This window comes from Thamnophis elegans, chromosome 2 (genome assembly GCF_009769535.1).
Source record: "Thamnophis elegans isolate rThaEle1 chromosome 2, rThaEle1.pri, whole genome shotgun sequence".
NCBI classification, from domain to species: Eukaryota; Metazoa; Chordata; class Lepidosauria; order Squamata; family Colubridae; genus Thamnophis; species Thamnophis elegans.
Window position 1 is genome coordinate 106,126,754 of NC_045542.1, and position 12,107 is coordinate 106,138,860.

General features: G+C 38.1%; 1 protein-coding gene across 1 annotated transcript in view; it reads left to right on the forward strand.

Annotated features, from left to right (window-relative positions):
- NISCH (nischarin) overlaps positions 1-10,371 on the forward strand; it is a 44,967-nt gene extending 34,596 nt beyond the window's left edge. The window contains exons 17-21 of the mRNA XM_032211740.1: positions 227-401; positions 1,387-1,540; positions 2,663-2,791; positions 4,453-4,614; positions 8,963-10,371. Of these exons, the coding sequence (XP_032067631.1) occupies positions 227-401; positions 1,387-1,540; positions 2,663-2,791; positions 4,453-4,614; positions 8,963-9,591 (1,249 nt within the window). The 3' untranslated portion in view covers positions 9,592-10,371. The remainder of the gene's footprint in view (positions 1-226; positions 402-1,386; positions 1,541-2,662; positions 2,792-4,452; positions 4,615-8,962) is intronic.
- The last annotated feature ends 1,736 nt before the right edge of the window (positions 10,372-12,107 follow it).

The following is a 12,107-nucleotide window of genomic DNA, read 5'->3' on the forward strand; positions in this document are numbered from 1 at the left end:
TCATATCTTGAATTTGATTCTTGTTATTTATATTAAGTTGCCAGATATTTTAAAAATAGCTTTGGTAAAGAGTTCTAATATCTATAAAGTGTATGTAAACTGTTCTATGCAAAATAAACTGAAAGCCATACTATTCTATGAAAGAGTAATAAGATGGAATGCTTATAATGCACCTTCTGTTTTATTTGTATTTCTCTCTGATAGTGTGCACTAATCTGTTTTCCAGCTTTTGCAAGCCTCGTTTGCCATTCTCATCTTTGTACCCATCTGAATTTCTGATGCAAAGAATTACTGATGAGAATCAAATTCCTATGCACCTTTCAGTCTCTCCATCTCTTCAATATGTAGCTGGACTAAAAGAAAAATACATTATGGAATTTTTCCATAACAGCATTGCTGAGGTATTACTACAAAAAAAATAAGATTCCAGGAGAGAAGCAGTGCTAGTCTGCTTTAATAGCTTTTGAAGATCAGCAAATTGGACATCCTGGAGAATCACTCATTTACTGAGGTGTTAATGTTTATAGGGGAATGGGTTCAAGATATATACCGTATTTTTTGCTCCATAAGGCGCACCTAGCTTTAGAGGAGGAAAACAAGACAAAAAAAACTTCAGGTGAAGCCTGAGAGGACCACACATAGGTGTCCTCTCATATGCCATATCTGCCTATTAACTCCTGCACTGCGGGAAAGAGACAGAAGAGGCAGGGTTCAGCACTGTAAAAGGAGCCCACTGCCACAGCCCAGCTGCTATTCAGCAAAGATGCAGACATTTCCACCCATTTTTTTTTTTTTGGGGGGGGGGGTGAGTCTTATGGAACAAAAAATACGGTATATATTTTTCTTTTCATCCAGTCATAGCGTTTGTTGGGATAGTACAGATGGGAATATAATGTTCATATTGCTAATATTGGCACTTTATAACTGCAGTAAAGTAGATTTCTTTAATTGACCTATAATAAAAATGGCAGACTAAGCTGCAATCCCTAAATGTCGGTGTTCAAGAAGTATATATTAACAATCTGCATTTTTTAAAAGGATAAAGAACTTTGTACTTAAATTGTAAAATAATGGGGATGTAATTGGGTCATTGATAAGATACCAGAAATATCAAGGTGCATCCCTGAATTGAAAGAGTTGATACACAAATGATGACGATGCTGAAGAATCACTACAAACATTTAACAAAACTCAGACCTTATATAGATAACTTAGTGAGATAAAGAGGAAGGAAGATGAGATATCTATTTTCATAGTGGAATTTACACTTGCAAACACCCTGATATGCAAAGTAATAATAAAATGTTAGTCTTCCTTAGTCAAGTCAAAGAAAATACACCCCAAATTATACTTAACTAAAATATTAACTGTGTTGTCAATTTATAGGTCGAAAATGAAGAACTAAGACATCTCATGTGGTCATCTGTTCTGTTTTATAAAGCCCTGGATATGGAAGTGACAGCTTGTGTACTACTTTCAACTAAAGCTATTTACTTCTTGTTGGATGATTCTGTGACACATTCTAATGATCACCATTTAGGTATAGTAGAACAGGCTGGTTCCTGGCTTTCAAAATGTTTGTGAATTTTTAGTCACACTAAGACTTATACAAAGGTGCCATAATTTTAAGCTCTTGCTTTGTACCTATGGTATTCCATTAATTTTAAAGCAAAAGTTTGAGGAAGCCTCATAGTTGGTGGCATGTTTGGGAGTGACAGGCTTCCCTTATATAGCTTTAACAGAATTATGAGGAAGTGTTTTCAAAACTTCTCAGACAGGAACAGGGTTTTTAATTCTGATTAAATTTTCTTTTAAAACTTCTTACAATATTTTTACTTGGTAACTCAGAAAGTAGCGGGTGGTACAAGAAGTGTTGATACACAGCAGAATTATATGGGTAAGGAGCAGATTATTATATTATTGGTGTCAGTGCACTCATCTGGTACTGGTTCATGTTATCTACATGATTCAGATTTAAAAACCTACTGTATTTTTCGCACTATAAGAAACATCCCCCCCCCCAAAGTGAGTGTAAATTTCTGTGTGTCTTATGGGGGCTTGGTACGGCAGCAGCCACCTGACACTGCTGCCGCCGCTCACCTCCGCCTCCAGAATACTGCTGATGAGCTGTTCTAGTAGGCAGTGGGTGACCGCAGTGATTGGTGGCAGCGATCCCCACTGCCTAGAACAGCTGATTGGCGGTATTCCAGGAGGCCGATCCACCCCCCAATCAGCTGCTTGGTGGTGAAGGCTCCAGCATTCCCCGGTGGTGGCGGTTCAATTGACCAGTGGTGGGTGCAATGGAGCAGAGCCCAGAGAAGCCACGTGCTGGGCTGCGATAACATGCTGAAGTTGACCAGGCTGTTTGTTGTTTGCTGCAAGGACGCTAGCCAGATGAATACCTGATGGATGCTGAGAGGCGGAGGCAGATTTTTTTTCTTGTTTTCCTCCTCTAAAGCTAATGTTTGTCTTATGGTCCAGTGCATCTTATATTGCGAAAAATATGGTATTTGCAAGAGTAATACATAGCTGCACCTTCAGTAATGGCTTATTTCAGATAAAGATGCCATATGCAATTATGAACATTAATTCTTCTGATACCTGAAACTAATTATTTTTAAGGCAATTAGGTATTGACTACTGTACATTTATTATCCACTAGGCTTTTGGGGCACTGATGTCTTGGGCTATGAATTCAGCTCTTTCCATCTCACTCCTTGCTTAGTTCTAAAATTAAATGATCTGCATTCAGTGAACATTGGACTTTTTGATCAGTATTTTCGACTTACTGGTAAGTTGCATTGAGATTTCTTTCTTTCTTCATTCCTGCATTTTGTTATCAGCATATTATTGATAAAAGGTGAATCCATTCATTATTCCTAGTACCAGGCACAATTTATAGTGGTTCTTTGTGAGCATTTGAAATAATATGTAATTAGCAAAATTCCTTTCTATGGGTTATATAAGGAATGCTTTACCTATAGTCCTTTTCCCTAGCACTAGTGTGTAGGAGAGATGGGATTCTCATACCACATGTTACTTCCTGGAAGACTAAAAGGAATAAATGATGGGTGAAAATGAAATGAATTCTATAGCATCACTTCCTGATTGTATAACATTGAAATTGAAATATGTGGCAGCAGAATCAGTTCTTACTCTAAAAATAAACCAATCTCAAGAGATAAATAAATTCAGTCTTGGTTATGATTGTGGCTATGGCTGTGGTTATGGCACTTACTCATTAAATAGTAAAATTTTAAATAGAATTAAGCAAATATTCACTGGAAAAAGAATTTAAAAATAGAATTATTAAAGTAACAGTGATTTAAAGAGACTTCCAATAGACAGACAAAGTTCAGTCAGACTATAAAATTATGCTATTTAGAGACAGTTCTATTATGAAGAATTTACAGGTTGCAAAAAGAAATAATCACTGGTCCTGTATGGAGACAATAATACCATTTAATATGAATTAAATTATTAAACATAGACAATCTTATTTCTGAGGCTGGAGTGCCTTTTTTTCAGCTTCTTCTAGATTACAATCTTTTTATCAGAGGCTCAAGAATAGTTTCTTGTTCTACCCAATTTCTTACATTTCTTCCTCCACCTAAGAAACTCACTGTAGTTTCAAAAGCCCTCCTTAATCAATTTGGTGAATTGAATTTGGTGAAATGTTCCTTTTGCTTCATATTAATCACCTCTTTGGCATACAGATATAGATTTGATGATCTTGAGATGATGCACATTGAGAGTAACTGAATTCTTGTCAAGGGAACCCCATTCACAGTAGTAACAAGTGCACAAGCTGGGACAAGCTAGGCCAAGATCAGACTAAATTCAAAAATGCTAGAGAATTCCTGAAAGCTTGGCACTTGGACACATCAGCCATCAACATTGCAAGTCGATAAATGACTTTTACATACCTTTCAAAAGAAACATAAAAGAAAAAGACCAGAATTCCCCATTGCTAGCAGTCAACACTCAGATAAATAGGGATTGACACCAGGATCAATACCAGACAAACAATCAAGCCGTAAAGAACAATCAACAGTAAACAACAGCCTCGTCAAGAAATTACCAAGGAGACAATAACAACCCATTAACATTGGCAGGTTAAGTTGCACTGCCATTCCTTTCTAGCACAAAGTTGTTACCTATTCTGGTAATGAAACTCAAGGTCAGAGCGCACTAATCCTGAATTACGATTTTCTCTTCTATTGATAAAGTATACAAACTGGACATTCCCAAAGCAGTGTTTAATAGAACAGCATGTGCCAAACTGAATGAAGAAATGATAATATTTGGAAATTGTTATAATAGTTTCACTATATATTTTTGATTAAGTAGTATGTGAAATTTATATAAAAGTTCCACAATATGTATATGTTTAAAAGCTACCCTAACTTTGTAATAGTATTAGAAAGAATCTTAGTTTTGTGTCCTTTTCAGGGCATTCGGCAGAACATATATTAACCTGCCTAACCAGAGACAGTTACAGTACTCACGCTTTTATCCAGCACCTCATGGCAGTGCTCTCACTCCTTGCAAGGACACCATCACCAGAACCAGTGGATAAGGACTTCTACTCTGAATTCGGGAAGAAAAATACAGGTAAAGTGATTCACAAGCATTTTAGTAGGCTAAATGTATATATTTCATCACACCTCTCTAGGATAATGTTCATTTGATTTGCTAAGGTTTTACCTTTTAATAGCAAATCATCAAGAATGGCATTTAGCATTGGGAATGATACATATTTTTTCTTCCTAACATTTTCCTGAAAGTTTGCTTTTTTAAAATCTCGATAGGAATTGAGCAACCAGCTTGTCACCTGAGCTGACGTTGTGGGCTGAGATGGAGTGACAAGCCCAAAATCTCCCATTGAGCTTTCATGCCTAAGGTGGAAGTAGAACTCTCATTCTCCTGATTTCTAACATGTTGCCTTTAACCACTAGACAAAACTGACTCATTTGCAGTGATACATATATTAGTATCTTTTGTTAAAACTAAAGTAGGCAAGTCCAGTTGAAGTAAAGACATAGTATCCTGAATGCTTTTGAACAATTGGGTTGCCTGAGTGAATAGAACAGAACAGAATAACGAGAGAAGAGAAAAAAGGAAAGGAGGAAAGGAAGGAAGGAAATTGAGGACATACAGGTGAAACTCAAAAAATTAGAATATTGTGCAAAAGTTCATTTATTTCAGTAATGCAACTTAAAAGGTGAAACTAATATATGAGATAAGACTTATTACATGCAAAGCAAGATAGTTCAAGCCGTGATTTGTCATAATTATGATGATCGCAGCTTACAGCTCATGAAAATCCCAAATCCACAATCTCAGAAAATTAGAATATTACATGCAGTCAATAAAACAAGGATTGTACATACAACAATATCGGACCTCTGAAAAGTATAAGCATGCATATGTACTCCGTACTTGGTTTGGGCCACTTTTGCAGCAATTACTGCCTCAATGCAGCGTGGCATGGAAGCTATCAGCCTGTGGCACTGCAGAGGTGTTATAGAAGATCAGGATGCTTCAATAGCGGCCTTCAGCTCTTCTGCATTGTTCAGTCTCATGTCTCTCATCTTTCTCTTGGCAATGCCCCATAGATTCTCTATTGGGTTCAGGTCAGGTGAATTTGCTGGCCAATCAAGCACAGTAATCCCACAGTCATTGAACCAAGTTTTGGTGCTTTTGGCAGTGTGGGCAGGTGCCAAGTCCTGCTGGAAAATGAAGTCAGCATCCCCATAAAGCTCATCTGCAGAAGGAAGCATGAAGTGCTTCAAAATCTCCTGGTAGACGGCTGCATTGACCCTGACTTAATGAAGCACAGTGGACCAACACTAGAAGATGACATGGCTCACCAAATCAACACAGACTGTGGAAACTTCACACTGGACTTCAAGCATCTTGCAGTGTGTGCCTCTCCATTCTTCCTCCATACTCTGGGTCCTTGGTTTCCAAATGAGATGCAAAAGTTGCTCTCATCAGAAAAGAGGTCTTTGGACCACTGAGCAACAGATCAGGTCTGTTTTTCTTTAGACCAGGTAAGACGCGTCTGACATTGTTTGTTGTCAGGAGTGGCTTGACAAGAGGAATACGACATTTGAAGCCCATGTCCAGGATCCGTCTGTGTGTGGTGGCTCTTGATGCACTGACTCCAGCCTCAGTCCACTCCTTGTGAAAGTCCCCAACACTTTTGAATGGCCTTTTCCTGACAATCCTCTCCAGGCTGTGGTCATCCCTGCTGCTTGTGCACCTTTTTCTTCCACACTTTTCCCTTCCACATAACTTTCTATTAATGTACTTTGATACAGCACTTTGGGAACATCCAACTTCTTTTGCAATTGCCTTTTGAGGCTTTCCCTCCTTATGGAAGGTGTCAATGATGGTTTTCTGCACAACTGTCAGGTCAGCAGTCTTTCCCATGATTGTGATTCCTACTGAACCAGACTGAGAGACCATTTAAAGGCTCAGGAACCCTTTGCAGGTATTATGGCTTAATTAGCTGATTAGAGTGGGACACTTTGAGCCTAGAATATTGCACCTTTTCACAATATTCTAAATTTCTGAGATTGTGGATTTGGGTTTCCATGAGCTGTAAGCCATAGTCATCACAATTATGACAAATCACGGCTTGAACTATCTTGCTTTGCATGTAATGAGTAATGAGTCTATCTCATATATTATTTCACCTTTTAAGTTGCATTACTGAAATATATGAACTTGGTACTTGCTAACACAGAAAAAAGAGTTAATGTAAATTGGAATCTCTTCTCTTCCCTGGAGAAGACATTTATTATTCCACATACTTTCTCATGCTTGTCTATTGCTTTTTCACAGGCACTGAGTCTGATGGCGAAAAAATATTGGATATTACTCCTCAATAAAAATGAAAGGGCATAGAATTGACATAAAGTGGTTAGCAAAGTCAGGAAATCCTTGACACACCCACATACCAGAGTTTTCCACTTCCCTGTAATTCATTTTCAATTTGTTCTTATTCATGCAAGCTTTGAGAACTTTAAAAATTAAACTGATGATGTACTCCGACTTTGGAAATCCAATTTCAGTAATGAACACATTCAGGCCTTGAAAATATATTCACGGTTATCAACAGCAAACTCAGCTCCATATTCTCATTGGATTGTCTGCCCACATGTCTTCATAAATAATTTATGATCAAAAATCAGCTGTGATTCACATACATTGTGGAGTCAGTGAACCACTCACTGCTCTCAGTGTGGAAGTGCATACGTTCCTTGGACACTTCTCTTTTGCATGGTTTCAAATTACTAATAATTAAAAACAGCAGTTAGAATGTTATGTTACACTATTAGGGGGCATTCCATGTGACCTTTGCACACCACGCATTTGGTGATTGAGGCAGACCTGAGATTTAAATTGGTTTTAAGCAACATTTCTACTTAGTCTTTTCTTTAAAAGAATCAGAAGAAAATGTGCTGATCTTCTTGGGTCTGGTCTAAAGAATTAAAACAGGAAAGGAGGATAGAATCATTTAGTTACTGGATGCAGACGCTATTCTACTACTCTCCTCATGTTTTGAAAGGATACTTCCTTCACATGCCAAAGTAATAAGATCGTAACATCTGGGCTTGCTCTTTAACACAATATTATTGTGTTTTATCATTTCTTCAGTATTTGTGCTATTCAGTATTTGTGCCTAAACTGCATCTGAATGATTGTATTCCCATAACTTCTGTATCATACAATTCTTCAGAAAAGTAGACTACCCCTAAGAAAAAGGTAAAATTGTAAATACGCCATGTTGAAGCACCAGTCACAAATGAAATGGTGTGGACAAAGACATATTTTAGTGTGGCCAACTAAAGTAGTGATAGTAATCAGAAAATAGGGCAGTTTAAGCTTAGCATGAATCAGTGCGGTATGGGTATTGCTATGCCTGAAATATGTATGACTTTGCTTCAACGTGTCTACTCAGCTACAAAGCTCACTACATAGCTTTGCACCAATTGCTATCTCTCCGCCATAACGTATCTTACAGTATTTGTTTTGTAAAAGCACATACAAACCACTTCAGACCAAACCATATTAAACAATAAGAGACATCTCCCCACAAAGTTTCAATAAAACTTACTCCACAAGCTTAACTTTCTTTCATGTAAGTATTTCATGACGAATATCTAGATGAGGTTTTGCTTATTAGATTTATAGCTTGTTTTCTTGTTCAGCAGCATACACAGAACTTCTTGCTTGCCTTTTTCTGCAAAACAATCCTATGAAGTAGATTGGCTCAAAGAGAGCGAGCGGCATAAGGTCGCATCACTGAGCTTCAAGTGAACTTGATGGTGCCTGGCTCAGCCACTGCACCTCTCTTACCTGCTCAAGAGTGTTAAAAGTCTGAACAAATAATAAAACTGTCTCTTTCCAAAAACAAAACAAAGAAATGATCAGTCTTATCATAATCCCATGTGGCCTCAGAAAAGCCTGCCATGTATTCCCACTACCTAACCTATGTTGTCAGTGCATATACCTCTGCTTGTCTGGCTATCTGGGATCTTCATAAAAATAAATAGGAAGAACATACCATCCTAAGCAGTTTGAATAAAGGGCATTAATTAAAAGTAAGGTGGAAAATGTGTTTATATTGGAGTGGTCAGGTTGCTTGACACTAATTGTTTCAGTAAGTATCAAAATGATGTACATCTGTTATTGATGTCTTATGATATATGGTAGTCTGAAATTAAAAGGAAATAGTTTACCTCATGAGTACATGTAGCATAGGTGAATTTTCTGATTCATAATTCAATTTCTTTGTGTGTGATGTGGTGTATGTCTTTTTTATTCTTTATGTGTGTTTTTAATCATTTCAGAATTTAATTTGAGAACATTTTTTTTTTCAGGGAAAAAATGTTCTGAATTAGTTCTAAATCTAATTATTCAAAATCTATGACATTCTTTATTGTTTCAGGAAAAATGGAAAACTATGAACTGATTCACTCTAGCAGAGTGAGATTCATATATCCCAATGAAGAGGAAATTGGGGACCTTGCGTTTTTGGTTGCTGAGAAGATGAAAAGCGTCATGAAATCCCCGTCCCTGAATCTACTCCTTTATGTGTTGGCATTTCAGGTCAATATTACAGAGGGGATTGCTCAGGCCTACAGTTCCCTCCAGCCTAAAACACTGATCCTAACTAGCTCAGATTTGTTTCTTTTCAACGAGGACTACATCAGCTACCCACGGCCTGAGTTTGCAAAAGAGCCACCAAAGAGGGATAAGTATCAGCTTGCAGATGGAAGAAGAATCCGCGACCTAGATCGGGTGCTCATGGGCTACCAGGCCTATCCCCAGGCACTCACGTTTGTTTTTGACGACTTTCAGAATCACGATCTCATGCAGAACCTGACCTTGGATCACTTTGGCAATGTCTTCAGTTTCCCTAAAGGACAGGCTGCACAAGAGGGTAATGTCAGCCAAGAGGTGCTCTGGTGTGTCTTTATCCCAAGTCCTGATAGCCGCGAAAAACTGATCTCACTACTTGCTAGGCAGTGGGAGATACTGTGTGGTAGGGAGTTGCCTTTGGAGCTCACCGGATAATCTTGTTGGGTTTATATTTCAGCTCATCAGGTCTACCGATTATGAATTAAAGCACAGTACTGATTGAATTAACCCTGGCTCAGCATTGTCTTCACAGCAATGTCACGTTACACTGGGGTGATGGTTTTTTTTTCCCCCCTGTGCATTGCCATTGGTATTTCTTGTGCGGTGGGGGTGGGGTTTACTACACAACTTAAGCTGCTAAATGATTATCTTGGGATTTTCTAAACTGTTTTTATGTAGCAAGTAACATGTTCCAGATTCCTAAATAAGCATTCTAGGCCACTGTATGGAATAAAAGGAGTCAGCTTTCATATTTCCATTTAGGGCTGTTAAAGTTTCCACTGTGTTTTTTGTACAATGCTATTCTATACAAATATATACACACACATAAAAATAATGGTATCAAAAGTTGCTTGTGCTACGTTAAGATGCAATGTTCTTTGTACAAGATGTACATTGCTTATACTGCTAATAATTATTTAATGATAATTTCTTATAATTTTTACATTTTGTCTTTTTATGATGTATCATTTTTTTAATTTTGTCAGCTAATTGTGAACATGATAGAATTCACCTAATTGAATGTTGATTTTACATGTGATTTAAATTTTGACAAGTTCGAAAAAAGTTACTGGGTTGATTTCAACACTGCAGACAGAATGATTTGTCAGGAATGGTAATAATTATTTGATGCCAACAAATAATGAGATATTTGTTGTTAGCACCTTGTTTCTGTTGCCAAATTTCTCAAAAATAATAAACTGAATTTTGACACAACTGTTGTTTACTCAAATTTATTTTTAGGATGCAATAAGAGTCTTAGTAATTTGATTACAGTGCAGGTCAGAAGGTGGTGAAGTAAATGAAAAGACAAAAGAGACTATGAAAGAATTGATCCTAATCCTGTGCAAAATATTCCAGAATACATTTGTATAAAAGGTGTCTAAAAGAACCCTGATCTTCTCTCCCTTCTATCCCATTAACCTGCAAATAGCTTGGTTTTCGTCCATTTGCTTTAATTCAAACTTAAAATCTTACTGAACTACATCTCATTTTTCAAGAAAAAAGCTTTCTTGTAAGCACTACTTGCTGGAGAAGATGGGGCTATTAAAATCAGGCTTCATTTCTAGGCTTCCAATAGGTGCCTGTTGTCTCCTGTGGGTAAGAGAAAAATGTAAATGGGTAAGGGTCGTAGTTGATTTAAATATTTCAGTGCCTTCTGGATCGAAATTCAGAATACAAGTTGAAAACATTATTAGGAACAACTGCAAAAGAATTATTTTAAACTTTCTAGGCTGCAGCTACATACTGGTAGTCCTCAACTTGTTTAGTGACTGTTTAGAAATATAACGGCACTGAAAAAAGTGACATGACTGTTTTTCACAAGTTACCACCTTTTCAGCCATCCCCATGATCATGTGATCAAAATTAAGATCCTTGGCAATTGGTTCATATTTATGACTGTTGCTGTGACCAAGGTCATGTGATCACCTTTTCCACCTTCTGACAAGCAAAGTCTATGGGGAAGCCAGCTTCACTTAACCTGGTTACTAATTTACCAACTGCAGTGCTTCATTTAATAACTGAGGCAAGAAAGGTTGTAAAATGGGCCAAAATTCACTTAACAAATGTCTCACCCACATGAATTTTGGGCTTAATTGTGGCCGTAGGTTGAGGACTACCTGTACTTAAAGAGTATAGTGGAGCTTGCTTTTTATAAGTTAAATGGAGGCATACGTAAGTGTTGTGGGCCAGCAGGAGCCGTTGGAGCTGCCACCAGACTCCGACAGCGAGGGGCCCTATGAGTCGGCTCTGGAAGATGTGGAGGACCCTGGACAGGGTTCCGACTCTGAGCAGGGCGTAGAGAGGCTGCTTGGCCACCAGGAGGCGCCTGAGCCTTGGACCAGTGAGGTCCTGACATCAGCAGTGAGTTGTTCCTGGATGTCCAGCACCGAAGACCTAATAGGCGTCAGGAACAGTTGCGCAAGTACAGGAGGTAATTGCACTCAGCTGGTGGTAATTAGGCTCCTCTCCAGACTATAAAAAGAGTGCTTGTGCACACGCCCTTTTGCAGAAGTCAACACAAGAACGAATGTTGGAGAACAGTCTTGTGAGCCTGGCAGGCTGGATTGCTGCCAAGGCTTATCTGTGCCGGTTTGCTGCCAAGCACCTGTCTGTTAATAAATTCCGTAAAATATCTTTGACTCGGAGTGTGTTGGTGTGGGACGAGGGGGTCAGAACACGTAACTAACAGGCCAATACATTTGTCAGAAGTAAATATGCTGCTGCAGCTCAATTGATATGTGCAAAAAAGCCTCATTCTGAATATTTGGGAATTGAACTTTAAATAAATGTTCCATCTCTAGAGGAGAGGGACTGGCTTCTGATTCAGAACTTCCTTTTTCTCTAAGATCCAAATAAGCATTTTTGCCCAGTAGTCTGGCACCTGGGAAAGATTATTCATAAAGCTAGAAAAAAAGAATTTCCAATTCAGAGGGTTTATAAATCCCAGC